The sequence below is a fragment of the Triticum urartu genome, chromosome 3A (assembly GCF_056163025.1).
Source record: "Triticum urartu cultivar PI428250 chromosome 3A, HENAU_Tu73, whole genome shotgun sequence".
Classification (NCBI taxonomy): domain Eukaryota; kingdom Viridiplantae; phylum Streptophyta; class Magnoliopsida; order Poales; family Poaceae; genus Triticum; species Triticum urartu.
In genome coordinates, this window is record NC_141875.1 from 667,197,780 (window position 1) to 667,216,729 (window position 18,950).

General features: G+C 45.7%; 3 protein-coding genes across 3 annotated transcripts; all 3 read right to left on the minus strand.

Moving 5' to 3' along the window:
- Positions 1–39: 39 nt before the first annotated feature.
- LOC147981270 (protein LURP-one-related 11-like) lies at positions 40–1,145 on the minus strand. Its single transcript, XM_087517066.1, has one exon. It carries the CDS (start codon positions 969–971, stop codon positions 462–464), a length of 510 nt encoding a protein of 169 aa, XP_087373192.1. The 5' UTR covers positions 972–1,145; the 3' UTR covers positions 40–461.
- Positions 1,146–8,933: 7,788 nt separating this feature from the next.
- Positions 8,934–9,591, minus strand: LOC147981271 (protein LURP-one-related 11-like). Its single transcript, XM_087517067.1, has one exon. It carries the CDS (start codon positions 9,547–9,549, stop codon positions 8,959–8,961), a length of 591 nt encoding a protein of 196 aa, XP_087373193.1. The 5' UTR covers positions 9,550–9,591; the 3' UTR covers positions 8,934–8,958.
- Positions 9,592–16,912: 7,321 nt separating this feature from the next.
- On the minus strand, positions 16,913–17,811 carry LOC147981272 (protein LURP-one-related 11-like). Its single transcript, XM_087517068.1, has one exon. It carries the CDS (start codon positions 17,732–17,734, stop codon positions 17,156–17,158), a length of 579 nt encoding a protein of 192 aa, XP_087373194.1. The 5' UTR covers positions 17,735–17,811; the 3' UTR covers positions 16,913–17,155.
- Positions 17,812–18,950: the final 1,139 nt, after the last annotated feature.

The following is an 18,950-nucleotide window of genomic DNA, read 5'->3' on the forward strand; positions in this document are numbered from 1 at the left end:
ACATTTGCCAAAATCAAAATTACCAAAAGTTGGCAACTTTTTGGTGAGATTGGCAAAAACAATTGGTAACCAATCAATCATTAGTCAACATTTGGTATTTGCCAACATTGGCATCAAACCAATTATGTTGTTATACTACTTCTGTTCCAAAATATATATGACGTTTTGGTACAACCATGGTATCATATATTTTAAAACGGAGGTAGTACAAATAATGAAGAATTTTGCTACCCCGCAAAGAAAAAAATGATGAACTTTGCTTCTCTCTGTTACAACCATGGTATTGAAAAACCCTTTGAGAAAGGGTAAAAAAGCATACACCAAAAAGAGTCACCATGTCCTCGGCTTGGGCAAAAGCTTCCTAAATTGTTCGTCTGAAGAAAATAGTAGCACGAACCACCTACCTAGAGAATTGAACCAGAAGAAGAGGATTGTCATTTCATCCATCCATGCATCACAATTCACAAGGAGCGGTTGATGAGGCCACGCACGACGACCAAGCCCAGGGCGAGCAGGTGATCCACCTCCGGCGCCACCGTAAGCGTCAGCACGTCCTCCCCCAGCACCACCCCGGCCGACGTCTGCTTCCGCGCCACCTCCGCCATGACCGAGCCATCCACGCCGCGGACTCTGTACTCGGGCTTGCGCGCGCCGGAGCACCCGTCGATCCTGTAGCACGTCCTCGCGCCGCCGTGCATCGCCACGGCGGCCCCGCCCTTCTCGGCCCGCCGCACGCTGAACCACGGCGTCGCTTCCTCGTCCTGGTGGCCGTTGTGGGCGCACCGGCGGACCTCCCACCTCTTGAACATGCCGAAGCCCTTGCGCCTGATCGTGATGAGGGCGTTGCCGGCGCGGTCCATGAGGAGGACCTCGCGGCCGCCCCTGCAGCCGTAGTTGTCGACGCGGAAGGCGACTGCGCCGTCGGGGCCGTACACCGCGCAGCCGTTGCCGTTGAACACCAGCGACTTCATCCACACCGTGTACGCCTGCTGGCCCTGCCGCTGATCATCGGAGGACGGCGGCGAGGTGGCCGCAGGGAGGGGCTGGATCTTGGCTATTGAAGAGAGAACGAAGAAGAAGAAGATTGCTCTGCTCGGCTCGGGTCTGCTCTGCTGCTGCTGTTTGGCCTATTTATTCAGGATGTGCTCTGAAGTAGACTGCTTCGTTCGTTATTCCGTGTCTGGTAGTTAATGGCAGTGTTGTGAGCGGCACCAAAGTTGTTTATGCTCCATCTACTCATGTTTAGTGATTCACTCAGGAGTTGAAACATGGATATATAATTAAACCACAATGCAATGCAATGCTGAACATGTGTGTGTGAGATCAAGTTTAAAAATGGATGATCGAAACGTACTATATGTCAGAAAATAGATTGTTGTGTTTGGCGAGCAGAAAGAAAGCAGGCATGTAGCCATGTACATTATTTTTTTTTGAGCATATGTAGCCATGTACATTTGATCAAGGAAGGATAAGTACTTGCACCTAATAAATTAATTAAGCGGTCGGGCCAGTTCGGTTTTCTCTCGTTTTCCATCAAGTGTTCATGACCGTGGGGCGACAGTCTTGAGTCGCTGTGTCCCTCCCATGTCTCATGTCAGGCCCTCAACTTTGTTTTGTTTACAACATCACTTTATGTATGCACACTGCAGAACTGCATAAGATTTTGTTAATTTTTTTCACGGAAAGCATAACTGCATAAGAATAAGAAGCTGTGATTTTGATTTTACTCATGCTCTTGCTGGATTAGTGAAATCGGGCTCGAGCTCTGACCGCAAATGGATATGCAAGCCTCCGACTCCGAGCATACAACTGAGAGATCAGCTACTCCCTTCGATTCATACCACTTGTTTTAGATTTGTCTATATACTATATACGAATGTAGTATCACTATTTAATTTGTTTCGAACTCACAAGGACAATGCTGCTGTGTTAAACAAAGCAAGGCCTACCATAAAACTGAGAGGTTGGAAGGGAAGTTTGTGCAGACCAGCAACTACAACTCTGGGACCGCTAATAACGGGTATTGGACATATTTTTCAGAAAGAAAGCTCCAGGAGCTTAGAGCATCTTCAGCTGCGCCCTAGGAAGGCCTCCCTAGGCTATTTTCTCACGCCGGCGCCGAAAAACGGCCTAGTCGCGCACCCAGGAACCCGATTTTCGCCGGCCTGGGCCGAAAATAGCGCCGGCGGACTCAGTCCGAACCCGGCGCGCTGGGGGGCGCCGGGGCGAGCTATTTTGACGCGAAAAAGCCGCGGGGCAGCCGCGTCAGCGACACGGCGCCTCGTCTTCCCCCAACGGCCTCGGTTTTCGCGGGAAATCAATGGCAAGGCTGCCGCCGGTCAGCCTTACCATTGATTCCTCACGGGCGGCGCGTCACGGGACGGCGAGCCGACGCCTCCCCTCCCTCGCACGCGTTCACACGGGCGCGGCGCGGCTATATAGCCGGTGGCCTCACTCGCCTGTGCCCATACCAGCCCCGCCCCTCGCCGTCGCCCAGCCCCTCCCTCTACCTCTCGCGAGCGCCGCCGCCCAGCCCCTCCCTCTCCCTCTCTACCTCTCCCGAGCCCCATGACGCCGCCGACAACCACACGGCTTGGGCGGCGTACTTCAAGCGCCGCCAGCGGCAGCCGTTGGCGTCCACCAACGACGCGTCGGTGGTCGGCGACCAGAAGAACAGCGAGGGGCGCCACCTGTGGTGGGGCGTCCCCGGCCGCACACTCGAGGGCGTGCTGACGCACCTCGAGGGCGGCAACAACCTGCCGTTGGCGTACCCGGCGAGGACGGCCGCCCCGCCGCACCACCGACGCGTCGGGCCATGGGCGTCAAGGAGGTTCGGGTCCTCCTCCTCTTCTTCCTCCTCGCGCTCTTTCTCTCACTCCTCCGGTGCTTCGGCCCTGCTCGGCGTCAAGGCCGAGCCCGCGGCGGAGACGCCGCTCGGCCGGCGCACTCGCAGCGCCGGCATCGTCATCAACGAGGGTGGCCGGCGCGCCTCCTCGTCGGCTCCTCCTCCGCGCTTCATCAAGCCAAAGACAGAGCCGGGGCTCGTGCCGGCGAAGAAGGAGCCGGCCGCGCCGGTGAAGACAGAGCTCGACGACGACGACGCGGCCCTGAAATGGGCGCGCAGGGACTCCATAGCGATGGAGAAGGAGCGCCTGGAGAAGGCGAAGGAGCGCCAGTGCGCCGCCCTGCGCCGCTTCGCGGAGCGCTGACGCGGCCGCGACGAAGGCGGGGTCGTCGTCATCTGCGACAACGACGACGACGACGCGCCACCGCCACCAGCCCGTGATGGCGACGCCGGTCAGGGGTCCACCAGGGACGGCCGCGTCAAGCAGGATAAGTCCGACGACGGCGGCGACGATGGCGACTACTCGGCGTTCAGCCAGTTTCTCTTTTAGTTTAGTTATTATCTATTTTGCTATGTAATGAAAACCGGCGAACATGTCTAATATATGCCCAAGTTTGCCGAAATTTATCGTGTTTCGCCGAACTTCGCCGAAATTTATCGTGTTTTGCTATACAAATTTTATTTTCAAACGTGCCTGGAGGCGTCCCTGGGCCGGCGGCTGGGGACCAACTCGCCCCCAGGCCCAATTTTTACGCCGGCTCACCCCCAGGCGGCGATTTTAGGCGCGCCCTGGGGGGCCTACGGCTGGAGATGCTCTTAGTAGATACAGAGGTGTGTAATGTACATGTCGCATCTTGGAAATTAAAGCCAGATAAAAGGGAGAACACATTTTAGTCAAGGACCTTCATCTAAACTGTACTCTTGACCCCTAGTACAAATAATATTTTGATTCTTCCTGCAAAATAGATAAATAATGGCGGTTTCAAATTTTGAATAGCGAGCCGGAGTTGTTAGTTTTGCACATGTCATACATGTTTGAATTTGGATATGGAAATTTAATACTCTCTCTGTTCACTTTTATAAGACCTTAAAGACATTTCAGACAAGGTGCAAATTAGCTCATTTTCAATTGTCTGAAACGACTTATAAAAGTGAACGGAGGGAGTAGTTGAACTCATATATGGATATGTTGAAGAACTGGTATATACACTTTTTGGAAAAGAATTTTTTATTGTCAGTAAGATATGTGGTGCTTGAGAGCCAAGGGAAGTCAGCGGATGTCCAACTGCCTTCCTTTTCTTTCTTCCCTTTTTCTAGGTCAGTACTGAATTTCCTCGCTCAAGTCCTTTTCACCACAAAAGTTTCCATACAGACCAAGTTGGGCCTGGAGCCACATGTTGCTACTCATTTCCGTCCTCTCTGCGCATATGTTAATATATGTGGATGCTAGTGCCAATCAGGGAAAATTTTCCATGGGACCAGCGAGATTATAAAGCATTGGACTTTCATGTAATGTTGCTGTTTACACGAGTACATACATTTTAATGTGCGAGGCAACAAGCTTATTGGTCAATAAAGTATTTTAAGTTCTCCATGCAACAATCATGTCATTTTCAAGCATAGACATTTACTGGTGTATTGCACTAAGGCTCGTAATTGTTTTAAAAGTTAGTGACAGTGCTAACATAGGCGGAGCTAGGTATAGTACAACCATCTAATTTGGTACACTAGACAACTAACATGGTGAAGTCCCTGTGTCCTGCATTCCAATTTATCATGTAATTTTTGGAGGAAACAATTAATCATGCAATTTTTACAAACTAATCTTTTATATAAGAGTATATAATGACCGCTTTTTGGTTACAACTGCGCACAACGGGGTTACATTTTCAGACAGAGGGTGTACAGTGTTATATTTGACAACATCTGTAATAACTTGTGAACATGCTCATGATAGGATGAAGGAAAGAAAAGTTGTCTCTAAAAGTAGCATACATAAATAAGTGCAGGTTAATGCAATCGAGCATAGGGATTTGCAGTTTGCTAAATACCTAGATGATTTAAGAGTGGAATGTGCTACCATTGTCTTTCTAATGTAGTTAATTTGTTCAACAGATTCTTCAAGCGAAACTAGTTGGTTGTGATATTTAGTCTACCTTGACAAAATATAAGTTTGTTGGAAATTTAATCATCTATTGGCACATTTCATGCTCTTGATGACCCTATAAATATATTCTAAATACAAGCAAAGAGGGTATCCAGCGACGGAGACTCCACGTTATGATGGGGGGGGGGGGGGGGGAGGGGGTTCCATCATAAACAATGTAGTAATGTCTATGCTTGCTTAGCAAAAAAGGGCGGCATGGAAGATGATGAGATTCATGAGAACTCCCATATAGTTTCTCAACCCAGCAGGCCGATGGATCTTCCAATGTCCTTTCCATTGAGTCCAACATGTTAAATTGTGTCTGTTTAGTTGTCTATTGATGTTAGCATACTTGTAAGTTTGTATGATGGAAAATTATGCATGTCAGATCTTCCAATGCCCTGTCCATTGAGTCCAACATGTTAAATTGTGTCCGTTTAGTTGTCTATTGATGTTACCATACTTGTAAGTTTGTATGATGGAAAATTATGCATGTCAAACTATGAACTAAAACTGTAAGGCTAAGAGATCCTATCTCCATTGGGAATTTTAAAAAGAAGTTATAATTTGCTTGTTACATGTGATCGGGCCATTTATTTTTAGTCCCAGGCCAATTGTAGTATTTTCTTCCTACCAGCTATTGCTACATTTGACCTTTGAGTACTTTACTTCTTGTTTGTATTTTTTGAATTTAGTTTTGTTCTCCGGTTGCCAGCACTCGACGAATTAGGCGAACTGGAGGTGGAGGTAGTGGCTTATTGCATCAACGACCAAGAGTCCAAGTGCACCAGCAATTTACTTCAGAGACCACTAGCTTCACAAATGTGTTTAAGCCATTTGCAAGGGATCAGGATATGGTGATTTGAGGAGAGTTGTGTCTTTTATGTGAATATATAATGGCTTTCTTATATACATAATTAAGCGGTTTATCCTAAGCTTTTTGTGTCTGTCTGACCGTCTGTGTTACCTGGGAGCGCGGAGGACGAATAGATGTGTAGTAGAACCATATTTTAATCTTTGAGCTATGTTGATGTTGGGGAACGTAGCATGCAATTTTAAAAAAATTCCTACGATCACGCAAGATCTATCTAGGAGATGCATAGCAACGAGAGGGGGAGAGTGTGCCCACATACCCTCGTAGACCGAAAGCGAAAACGTTAGTTTAACGTGGTTGATGTAGTCGAACATCTTCTCGATTCAACCGATCAAGTACCGAACGTACGACACCTCCGAGTTCTGCACACGTTCAGCTCGATGACGTCCCTCGAACTCTTGATCCAGCAAAGTGTTGAGGAAGAGTTACGTCAGCACGACGGTGTGGTAACGGTGATGGTGAAGTGATCCGCGCGCAGGGCTTCGCCTAAGCACTACGACAATATGACCGGAGGAGTAAACGGTAGAAGGAGGCACGCACACAGTTAAGAACAATTCATGTGTCTTAGAGGTGCCACCGCCCCCGTATATAAAGGAGGGAGAGGGGAGGAGGCCAGCCTAGGGGTGTGCTAACTGGGAGGAGTCCCACTTGGACTCCTAGTCCAATTCGCCCCCCTTCCTTTTATTAGAGAGGGAAAGGGGGAAGGAGAAGGAAAGGGGGGATGCGCCCCCTCCCCTAGTCCAATTCAGACTCCTCCCTCGGGGGGGGGGGCACAATTGTGGGCTGCCTTGCCTCCCTCATATGGCCCATAGGGCCCATATCTTCCCGGGGGGGGGGGGGGGGGTTCCGGTAACCCCCCTGGTACTCCGATACGTACCCGATACATTCTGAAACACTTCCGATGTCCGAATACTATCATCAAATATATCAATCTTTACCTCTAGACCATTTCGAGACTCCTCGTCATGTCCGTGATCTCATCCAGGACTCCAAACAATCTTCGGTCACCAAAACACATAACTCATAATACAAATCGTCATCGAACATTAACGTGCGGACCCTACGGGTTCGAGAACTATGTAGACATGACCGAGACATATATCCGGTCAATAACCAATAACGGAACTTGGATGCTCATATTGGTTCCTACATATTCTACAAAGATCTTTATCGGTCAAACCGCAATGACAACATACGCCATTCCCTTTGTCATCGGTATGTTACTTGCCCGAGATTTGATCGTCATTATCTTCATACCTAGTTCAATCTCTTTACCGGCAAGTGTCTTTACTCGTTCCATAATACATCATCCCGCAACTAACTCATTAGTTACATTGCTTGCAAGGCTTAGCATGATGTGTATTACCGAGAGGGCCGAGAGATACCTCTCCGATACTTGGAGTGACAAATCCTAATCTCGATCTATGCCAACCCAACAAACACCTTCGGAGATACCTGTAGAACATCTTTATAACCACCCAGTTACGTTGTGACATTTGATAGCACACTAAGTATTCATCCGGTATTCGGGAGTTGCATAATCTCATAGTCAAAGGAATATGTATAAATCATGAAGAAAGCAATAGCAATAAAACTTAACGATCATTATGCTAAGCTATCAGATGGGTCTTGTCCATCACATCATTCTCCTAATGATGTGATCCCGTTCATCAAATGACAACACATGTCTATGGTTAGGAAACTTAATAATCTTTGATTAACGAGCTAGTCTAGTAGAGACATACTAGGGACACTATGTTTTGTCTATGTATTCACACATGTATCAAGTTTCCGGTTTAATAAAATTCTAGGATGAATAATAAACATTTATCGTGATACAAGGAAATATAAATAACAACTTTATTATTGTCTCTAGGGCATATTTCCTTCAGCTAAGACCTGAAGTGAATGAACCCTTACTGCTGCTGCTGATGTTGATACGTCTGTAGCTGCTCACACGTGTAAGAATAATTATTTTTCATGGCGTAACCTAAGATACCCATGGTGAATCATTTTTCTGTTTGAGATTCAATAGGTGAAATGTGAAAGAACGTGCGGTGAGCATAGCAAGCATTTTTGGTAGAGAGAAACCTAACAAATTCTAGATGCAACTGTCAGGTATGTTGTGGAAAATGTGAGCTGCTACACAATGAAGATGATGCAGAATCGAACAAACAGACGGGCCTGATTGATGGTGAACTAGACGTGGAGCTGCATTTCTGGTCAACTGACAGACGAGTGTGCTATCACGAATTGCGTGGACATGGCGTGAGTGAGATCATGTGGCGAGGCATTGCCATGGATAGGTGGGCTCAATTTTATCCTTTTCTCCGATTATCAGGTGGGTAAATTATTGCAACCTTTTGGGAGGGAGGGAGAGAGACGGGCTGCTGCTCGCCTGCTCTTTTTCAAGCCGACAGCTATCTTCGTCGCCGTCTCTGCGTAGTGGTCTTCCGCTCATTGTACACACTTTGTACTCCGGTTTCCTTGAAAAATTGACTGAGTTTAGTAAGGCTGGCAGTGGCACGAACATGGTTTTGGTAGGCTGATGTTGATGTGCGCTCTTTTTTTCTCTTTTGCGTTGAAGTTGTGGTGTGCCCTATTGAACTTTCTTTTTGTGAAAGGCATTTTCAGTGCGATAGCTGCTTGTTGCGTCTGCCAGTGAATAGTGACTGGCTAACGTTTTTGTGTGTGTTAGCCTCTTCTCCAAGAGGCCGACGACTAATTTATTCTGTATTCTAGAAACATTTTTTATGCCTCTCCATTTATTCCGTGTGGGATCATAAAGTCTTACATTGGAGTTTCATATGCTAACATTTGTGTTTCATTGTACAACTAAACTAAGAACTCCCACAAACTGAGGATAACACACGGATAACCTGGAAATCGAACACATCCAAAGATGTGTTGAAACTATGGTCGTGAAAAAACCTTTGAGAAAGGGAAAAAAATAGTCGAGCATACACCAAAAAGAGCAATCATGTCCTCATTCTGGGCAAAAACTTCTGAATTGTTCGTCAGAAAAAATGGTCACATGAACCACCTACAGCGTTCCTACTCTCAGAGACCTGAACCTGAACTAGAAGATGAGGGTCACAAGGAGCGGTTGATGAGGCCACGCACCACGACCATACCCAGGGCGAGCAGGTGATCCATTTCCGGCGCCACCGTCAGCGTCAGCACGTCCTCGCCCAGCACCACCCCCGCCGCCGTCTGCTTCGGGGCCACCTCCGCCACGGCCGCGCCATCGACGCCGCGGACTTTGTACTCCGTCTTGCGGGCAGGGTACCCGTCCATCCTGTAGCAGGTCCTCGCGCCGCCGTGCATCGCAACGGCGGCCTCGCCCTTCTTGGCCCGCCGCACGGTGAACCACGGTGTCGCCTCCTCCCCCTGCTCATACCGGCAGACCTCCCACCTCCTGAACATGCCGAAGCCCTTGCGTCTGATCCTGATGAGGGCGTTGCCGCCGCGGTCCATGAAGAAGACCTCGCGGCCGCCCCTGCAGCCGTAGTTGTCGACGCGGAAGGCAACGCTGCCATCGGGGCCGTACACCGCGCAGCCGTTGCCGTTGAAGACCAACGACTTCATCCACACCGTGTACGCCTGCTTGCCCCGCTGGCCCTGGCAGTGATCATCGGAGGACGGCGGCGAGGTGGCCGCAGGGAGGGGCTGGATCTTGGCCATTGAAGAGAGAACGAAGAAGAAGAAGATTGCTCTGCTCGGCTCGGGTCTGCTCTGCTGCTGCTGTTTGGCCTATTTATTCAGGATGTGCTCTGAAGTAGACTACTCATCTACTAGTACTGTAGTACGAGTGAGCATGCGATTAGCAACACCATTAGTGATTCATCCAATAGTTGAAACATGGATATAATTAAACCACAATGTAATGCAATGCTGAACATGTGTGTGTGTGAGAGATCAAGTTTAAAAATGGATGATCGAAAGGTACTATTTGGACCCATATATGTCAGAAAATAGATTGTTCTGTTTGCCGAGTAGAAAGAAAGCATGCATGTAGCCATGTACGTTTGCTCATGGAAGGATAGGTACTTCCACCTAATTAATCAATTATTATGCAGTCGGGCCAGTTCACTTTTCTCTCGTTTTCCTTGTCTCATGTCAGGCCAGCGATCGACCCTCAACTTTGTTTACAGCACCACTTTAAATCCACACATGGCACAACTGCATAAGAATAAGAAGCTGTGGTTTTGGTTATATCCGTACATTTTTTTTTGCGAGTGACCAAAAAAAAGCTGCTTGCACAAACGGCTGCTTGTATCAATGACAGAAAATGAATGTGCAAGCCTCCAATTCCGAGTATATATAAAACTGAGAGATGAGCTACCACAAGGGCAATGCTGGCTGCAGTTTTAAACAAAGCAAGGCCTACCATAAAACTGGGAGGTTGGGAAGGAGGCTTAGAGCATCTGTAGCAGACTCCGCATAGATGGTCAAACTCGTAGAATAACTATTTTTTACAGTTTCAATCAAAAAAACAGGCCCGAACAGATCCCTTAAAATCGTCCGACCCTTAGAACTTATGGAGATCAGCAACAACGACTCTGCCAATAATGATGCGTAATAACTATATATTATTACTATATATATCGTGCGACAGGAGATCGACTCCTGAAGAGTTAGTAGCGATCCCCATATCGTTATTCTTAGCATGCAAAAACCGTGCGTACACATAGATGCTACCTACTGTATTTTGCAAAACTGACCGAGCCTCCAGGTGTGGACGATGGAGAAGTCATTTCTTTCTTTCTTTGTGCGTTTATGTGGCGTGCTATGTGTTGTCTACGTGTGGAGCAGCTGAACTAGCTGGCTGGCAGAGAGCAAGGCTCCGTGTAGCCTCAGTTTATGATCTGGGATTGCACATACAGTATTATCCACAAAGAAAGGATTGCACATATTGTTAGTTTTGCATATGTCATGCATGTTTGAATTTGGATATCAAAATTTAATGGTTCAACTCATATATGGATACTTTGAAGAATTGATCTGTTTTCATATAAACATTTTTTGGAAAAGATTTTTTCTTGACACTAGGATACGTGGTGCTCGAGAGTCAAAGGGTGTCAGCGGATGTCCAAGTGCCTTCCTTTCCTTTTTTTGAGTTAAAATTAGACTTTATTCATTTAGAATAATCAGTACATCGTTTCTGAGGATCATTACAATCTCATTGATAGGCTCCTCAAACCATTCCAAAGTCACAGAAAATCTAGCTAATCTAGCAAGTTCATGAGCTACTTTGTTTGCCTCTCTATTACAATGTTCGAATCTAGTTACAACAAAATCACATGCATAGTGAAAACAGTCATCAAAGATTGCCGCCGCCGCACCCGCTGATTGTGCTCCGTCCTACATGGTCTCAATCACCTCCATATTGTCTGAGTTGATGATTATGCGGTTACATCCCGCTCTTTGTGCCAAAGTTAAGCCAAATTTCAGGACTAAAGCTTCTGCCATCAGAACATCGGTACAATATTCGATCTTTTCATTTCCTCCCGCAATAAACCTATCTTTGTCGTCTCTCAAGACTGCACCCATCGTCCCCGTCAGCATGTCATGATCAAAAGACGCGTCAACATTTAGTTTCACGAAGCCCCTAGGAGGGCAGTACCAACCCCCCTTTCTTATGGACGCTCTTGGAGATGAAGCATTCACAAAATTTGATGTAAGGGCCATGATCCCCATTGATATCTGAGTTACATTCTGAGTTAATTTCTTATGCACCAATTTTTGTCTTTCCCACCATAGATACCAAGCTAATATAGCTATCATTTCTCGTACATTTTGGAAACCCATAATACTCAAATCTTGATCTGGGAGAAGTAAAAGATATTCCAATATCGCCTCTCCAGCACGATAAACCTCGCAGGCTTTGTTAATAATCTCGTCCATCCCAAGCCTCTTCCAAACCTCACTTGCTTTACTACATAGGAACAACATGTGTTTCGTATCTTCTAGACCCTGAGGGAAAGTAGGGCATATGGGCGAGACCTTCATGTGTCTATTAGCAAGTGTTACTTGACATGGGTGGGTGCCATGTAAAGTACGCCATATAAATTTTTTGACTTTTGCCGGACAAGCTAACTTCCATATCTTACACCATACAGGGGTAGTGGTAGTTCGTCCCATCCCGATAGAATATGTTAGTTTACTTCCATACTGATAATTTCACTCCACATAATAAGCAGACCATACCGGAAACAACCCATTTTTTGTATTACTCCAGGCAATGAAATCTGCCATATCATGTTGCGAAGTGGGATTGAAAGAATCCGTTGTGCGTCGATGGGCCACATAGTTTGTCTAATCAGGGCCTCATCCCATTTACTGGAGACAGGGTCAATCAAATCAACCACTTTTGATAACAATTGTCGCCCCTCAGGGGTCACAACTTTCCTGGTGGAAGTGCCTTCCTTTTCTTTTTTCCCTTTTCAGTGCTGAATTTCCCCGCTCAACTGTGACCCCCCAAGCTCCTATTCACCACGAAAGTGTTTTCATATAGACCAAGTTGGGCCTGGAGCCACATGTTGGCACTCAGTTCCGTCCTCTTTGCACATGTGTTAATATATGTGGATGCTAGTACTAGTCAAAGGAAATTTTCCATGGGACCATTCAGATTGCAAAGTATTGGACTTTCATGTAACGTTGTTGTTTACACGAGTACACAATTTTTAATGTGCAAGGAAGCAGGCCTCAATGAAGTATTTAAGTTCTTCATGCAACAGTCATGCCATTTTTTTCCCTGAAGGAAAACAGTCATGTCATTTTCAACCAGACAGGCCAGTTCCGTTGTCTCTTGTTTTCCATGAAGTGTTCAGGACCGTGGGGCGACAAACTTAAGTTTTTGTGTCCCCCCTTGTCTCATGCCAGGCCCTCAACCTTGTTTTGTTTACAGAAACATCACTTTATATACGCACACTGCAGAACTGCATAATGATAAGAAGCTGTGACATTGAGTTTACTCATGCTCTTGCTGGATTATTAGGAAACCTGCCTCCAACTCCGACAGAAAATGGATATGCTGAGACTCCGAGTATAAAACTGAGAGATCAGCTACCACAAATTAATTAGCTTCGAACTCACAAGGACAATGCTGCTGTGTTAAACAAAGCTAGGCCTACCATAAAACTGGAAGGTTGGGACTTGGGAGGGAAGTTTGTGCAGACCAGCAGCTAGGAGTACAACCCTGCTAATAATGCAGCGTAAACTATATCGTCGCAACGGGAGATCGACTTCTGAGGAATCAGTAGCGATCTCCATATTATTCTTCCGAGCGCGTAAAATCCGTGTGTACACATGACACCTACCATATATTGTAAAACTGATCGAGCCTCGAGGTGTGGACGATGGATAACTCAGTGCTTTCTTTCTTTGCGCGTTTATGGTATGATACGAGTTGTCTAAGTGTGGAGCAGCTGAACTAGCTAGCCAGTACGACAGACAGAGAGGAAGCCTCAGTTTAAGAACGGGTATTGCACATACCTGCTAGAAAGAAAGGCTCCGGGAGCTTAGTAGATACACACACGTGTGTGAGTACACGTCACATCGTGGAAACTAAAGCAAGATAAAAGGGAGAACACATTTTAGGGGCGGCCCATTTTAGTCAAGGACCTTCATCTAAACCATACTCTTGACGCCTAGTACAAATAATATTTTGATCCTCCCTACAAAATAGATAAAGAATGGCGGATTCAAATTTTGAATAGCGGGGCCGGAGTTGTTAGTTTTGCACATGTCATACATGTTTGAGTTTGAATATGGAAATTTGACAGTTGAACTCATATATGGATATTTTGAAAATTTGGTTTGTCTTTGCGTATAAACTTTTTGGAAAAGTTTTTTTTAGTCAGTAAGATATGTGGTGCTCGAGAGCCAAAGGGAGTCAGCGGAGTGGATGTCCAAGTGGCTTCCTTTTCCTGCTTCCCTTTTTCTAAGTTAGTACTGAATTTCCTCACTCAAGTCCTTTTCGCCACAAAAGTTTCCATACAGGCCAAGTTAGTCCTCGAGCCACATGTTCCCACTCATTTCCGTCCTCTTTGCGCATGTGTTAGTATACGTGGATGCTTGTGCCAGTCAGAGAAAATTTTCCTTGGGACCAGCGAGATTGTAAAGCATTGGACTTTCATGTAACGTTGCTGTTTACACAAGTAGACACATTTTAATGTGCGAGGCGGCAAGCTTATTGGTCAATACAGTATTTTAAGTTCTCCATTCAACAGTCATGTCATTTTCAAGCATAGACATTTACCGGTGTATTGCACTAAGGCTTGTAATTGTTTTAATAGTTAGTGATAGTGCTAACATAGGCGGAGCTAGGTACAATACAACCATCCAATTTGTTACACTAGACACCTAACATGGTGAAGTCCCTGTGTCCTGCATTCCAATTTATCATGTAATTTTGGAGGAAACAATTAATCATACAATTCTTACAAACTAATCTTTTATATAAGAGTATATAATGACCACCTTTTGGTTACAACTGCGCACAACGGGGTTACATTTTGAGATAGAGGGAGTACAAATATTATACTTGACAACATATGTACTTCTGAACATGCTTATGATAGGATGGCGGAAAGAAAAATTGTCTCTAAAACTAGCATACATAAATAAGTGTAGTTCATGCAATCGAGCATAAGGATTTGCAATTTGTTCAATACCTAGATGATTTTAGAGTGGAATGTGCTACCATTGTCTTTCCAGTGTAGTTAATTTGTTCCACGGATTCTTCAAGTGAAACTAGTTGGTTGTGAAATTTAGCCTTTCTTGACAAAATACAAGTTGCTTGGAAATTTAATCAGCTATTAGCACATTTCACGCTCTTGATGACCCTCTAAATATATTCTAAATACAAGCAAAGAGGGTATCCAGCAGTGCAGACTCCACTTAGAAGCAAAGAGGGCATTCATAAACAATGTAGTAATGTCTATGCTTTAGAGCCTGAAGTGAACATTTCAGGTTGTACCAGCTTAGAAGAAAAGCCCGGCATGGAAGATTATGAGATTCATGAGAACTCCCATATAGTTTCTCAACCCAGCAAGACTAATGTTTCTTCCACTTATGAGCTTCCAATGTCCTTTCCATTGAGTCCAACATGTTAAATTGTGCCCGTTTAGTTGTCTACTGATGTTACCATACTTGTAAGTTTGTATGATGGAAAATTGTGCATGTCAAACTATGAAAAAAAACTGTAAGGCTAAGAGATCCTATCTCCATTGGGAATTTTAAAAAGAAGTTATAATTTGCTCGTTAGTTATGATCGGGCCATTTATTTTCAGTCCCAGGCCAATTGTAGTATTTTCTTCCTAGCAGCTATTGCTACATTTGAGCTTTGAGTACTTTGTTAGATGATGGTGTAATTTTTGCAGCATTCTTGTTTATATTTTGTGCAGTTAATTTTGTTCTCCGGTTGCCAGCACTCGACGAATAAGGCGAACTGGAGGTGGAGGTAGTGGTTTATGGCATCAGCGACTTGGAGTCCAAGTGAATTAGCAGTTTACTTCAGAGACCGCTAGCTTGACAATTGTGTTCAATCGGCTCGCGAGGGATCAGGAGATGGTGATATGAGGAGACTTTTGTCTTTTATGTGAATATATGATGGCTTTCTTAGATACATAAGCAGTTTATCCTAAGCTTTTCGGTAGCTGTCTGACCGCCCGTGTTTCCTGGTAGTGACGAAGCACGAAAGGATGTGTGCGAGAACCATATTGTAAACTTCGAGCCATGCTGAGACCTGAAATGAATGAATCATGCTCCTCCTGCTGCTGATGTTGATACGTCTGCAGCTGTTCATATAGTGTAACAATAAAAAAAAATCATGGTGCAAGATAAGATATCCATGGTGAATCATTTTATTAAATAGATGAAATGTGAAAGAAGGAGAGGTGGGTATAGCAAGCCTTTTTGATAGAGGGAAACCTAACAAATTCTGGATGCAACTGTTCAGGTCTGTTGTGGAAAATGTGAAAATGTGAGCAGCTACAAAATGAAGATGATGCAGAGTCAATCAGGTCTATTTTTGTTTGTTAAAAAAGAATATCGGCAAAAATCTTGATGAAATGGACGGGCCGTATCGATGGTTTGAGAAGGTCAGAATTAGAGGTGGAGTTGCATTTCTGGTCAACTGGCAGATGAGTGTGCTGTCGCCAATTGAGTGGACATGGCGTGAGCGATATCATGTGGCCAGGCACCGCCATGGGCAACTGGGCTCATTTTTCTCTTTTTCTCCGGTTATAGGCTCAAGTTCATATTGGCCACCACTTGTCACGTATTGTACTCCCTCCGGTCATTTTTACTCTGCACATTGGATTTGCCGAAAGTCAAACTTAGCTAAGTTTGACCAAATTTATATTAAAAATTATTAGCATCTATAATATCTAATAAATATAATTTGAAAATATATTCCGAGATGAATCTAATGATATTGGTGTTGTTATGTAAATGTCAATAATTTTTTATATAAACTTGGTTAAAGTTGGATGAGATTGACTTCAGACAAATCTAATATGCAGAGTAAAAAGGACTGGAGGGAGTACATCGGAGCCGGTGAATTATTCCAACCTTTTGAGAGGGAAGGAGATAGATGGTCTGCTGCTCGCCTGCTTTTTTCAAGCATGCAGCTTTCTCTGTCGCCGTCTCTGCGTACTGGTCTTTCGCTCGTTGTACTCCGGTTTCCTCGATAAATTGACTGAGTTTAATAAGGCTGGCAGTGGCACGGACGTCGTTTTGGTAGGCTGATGTTGATGTGCGTTCTTTTCATCTTCTTTGTGTTGAAGTTATGGTGTGCCCTATTGAACTTTCTTTTCGTGCGAGGCATTTTCAGTGCGACAGCTGCTTGCTGCGTGTGCCAGTGAGTGACTGGCTAATGTTTGTGTATGTGTCAGCCTCTTCTCCAAGAGGCCGACATTTTTGGTGCCTCTCGATTTATTCTGTCTGGGACCATAAAGTCTTATATTGGAGTTTCGTAGGCTAACATTTGTGTTTCATTGTACAACTAAACTAAGTACTCCCACAAACTAAGGATAACACATAGACAACCTAGAAACCGAACACATCCAAAGATTTATACAATCACTGTATAACCTTGTTTCATCGTGTTGAAACTATGGTAGTGAAAAACCCTTTGAGAAAGGGAAAAAAAAGTCATACGCCAAAAAGAGTCACCATGCCAATCTGGCATCATGGGAAAAAACTTGCTGAACTGTTCGTCAGAAAAAAATGGTCTACGTTGCTACTAACTAGAGAGACCTGAACCTCAACTAGAAGATGAGGGTCACAAGGAGCGGTTGATGAGGCCACGCACCACGACCATACCCATGGCGAGCAGGTGATCCATTTCCGGCGCCACCGTTAGCGTCAGCACGTCCTCCCCCAGCACCACCCCGGCCGCCGTCTGCTTCCGCGCCACCTCCGCCACGGCCGCGCCGTCCACGCCGCGGACTCTGTACTCCGTCTTGCTGGCAGAGCACCCGTCGATCCTGTAGCAGGTCCCCGCGCCGCCATGCATCGCAACGACGGCCCCGCCCTTGCCAGCCCGGCGCACGGTGAACCACGGCGTCGCCTCCTCGTCCTCGCACCGGCAGACCTCCCACCTCTTGAACATGCCGAAGCCCTTGCGCCTGATCCTGAGGAGGGCGTTGCCGGCACGGTCCATGAACAGGACCTCGCGGCCGCCCCTGCAGCCGTAGTTGTCGACGCGGAAGGCCACGGCGCCGTCGAGGCCATACACCGCGCAGCCGTTGCCATTGAAGACCAGCGACTTCATCCACACCGTGTACGCCTGCTGGCCCCGGCGGTGATCACCGGAGGACGGCGGTGAGGGGGCCGCGGGGAGGGGCTGGATCTTGGCCATCGCGAGAGATCGAAGAAGAAGAAGATTGCTCTGCTAGGCTGTTGATGCTGCGATGATTTGGACGGTGGGAGCAGTGGTTGGCTTCGCCTATTTATAGAGGGATGCCTGAACTACTTTGTTTGTTATCCCGTGGCCGGATTAGTTAAAGGCAGTGTGTGCATCACGCTCACGCGCTTAGGATAGAATAGTGCTGTACTGGATTACTAGTTGTTTATGCTCCGTCTTGTACTGTATACAGTCAGCATGCGATCAGCATCACGTTTAGTGATTCATCCATCAGTTGAAACCGCAATGTAATGTAATATCGCGATTAAAATTGGATGATCGAAACGTACTATTTACAGATTGTTGTGTTTGGCAAGCAGAAAGAAAGCAGGCACATAAGATAGGTACCTGCACCTAATATAATTAAGCAGTCATTTAGTTTCCCCTCGTTTTGCATGGATAATGGGGCAATATTCTTCAGTTGTCATCCCCATTTTCTAATCATCCGTCCGCGTACGTAGTATGGATGCTAATACTAGTAGTATGCGCTCATTGATTATATATATGGTTTAGATGTGAGTCAACGATGAGTTCTTTGGTATACATAGCTAACCAACGAGGAGGGATCAGATGCTGTACGATCTCGGGCCTTCCCATCGTTTGTCTTTTGTAAAGTGGGGATGCTACAAGTACATTCTACACTCTATACACGATGGCACATATATATCACACACGTGTACCTTACCTCTCTTTCATTTTGCATGTGTTTTTGGTGTGGTGAGAATCATTTCAAACGTGACCAGTGCTATATTCGATACGCTACAGTTGTGACCTCTCAAAGCTAGGAAAGTACGTCGAATAAATGGTGTGTGATCCCTGACTTGACTTGCCGCGTGTCATATGTTCTTGTTCAGCAAGTTGCATGCTCGACAGTCGACACCTCACTCTGTTCGTTTTCCAACCTGGATTCAAGAGAGGAAAAGCTAAATCAACTTTTCATTTTCACATGTGAGCTTACTGTATTTCTAGGGTAGCTTTAGGATTCTTCTTTTTTTGAGAATATATGTAGCTTTTACACTTGAGTTTAGCATGCAGAGTTGTTGTTCAAAGACTCTTGCAGCACAGCACGTACGCAAGGTGCAACTTCACACATTTTGCTTTTGAAAAGAGGCACATGCCACAAATATGAACTTTAGAAAATTTAAAAAAATTTCATTTCTTATCTAACAAT

Bases quoted from the DNA above. Each gene is read 5' to 3' on its own strand.
- LOC147981270 (XM_087517066.1), bottom strand. From the start codon at position 971: ATGAAGTCGCTGGTGTTCAACGGCAACGGCTGCGCGGTGTACGGCCCC.
- LOC147981272 (XM_087517068.1), bottom strand. From the start codon at position 17,734: ATGGCCAAGATCCAGCCCCTCCCCGCGGCCCCCTCACCGCCGTCCTCC.
- LOC147981271 (XM_087517067.1), bottom strand. From the start codon at position 9,549: ATGGCCAAGATCCAGCCCCTCCCTGCGGCCACCTCGCCGCCGTCCTCC.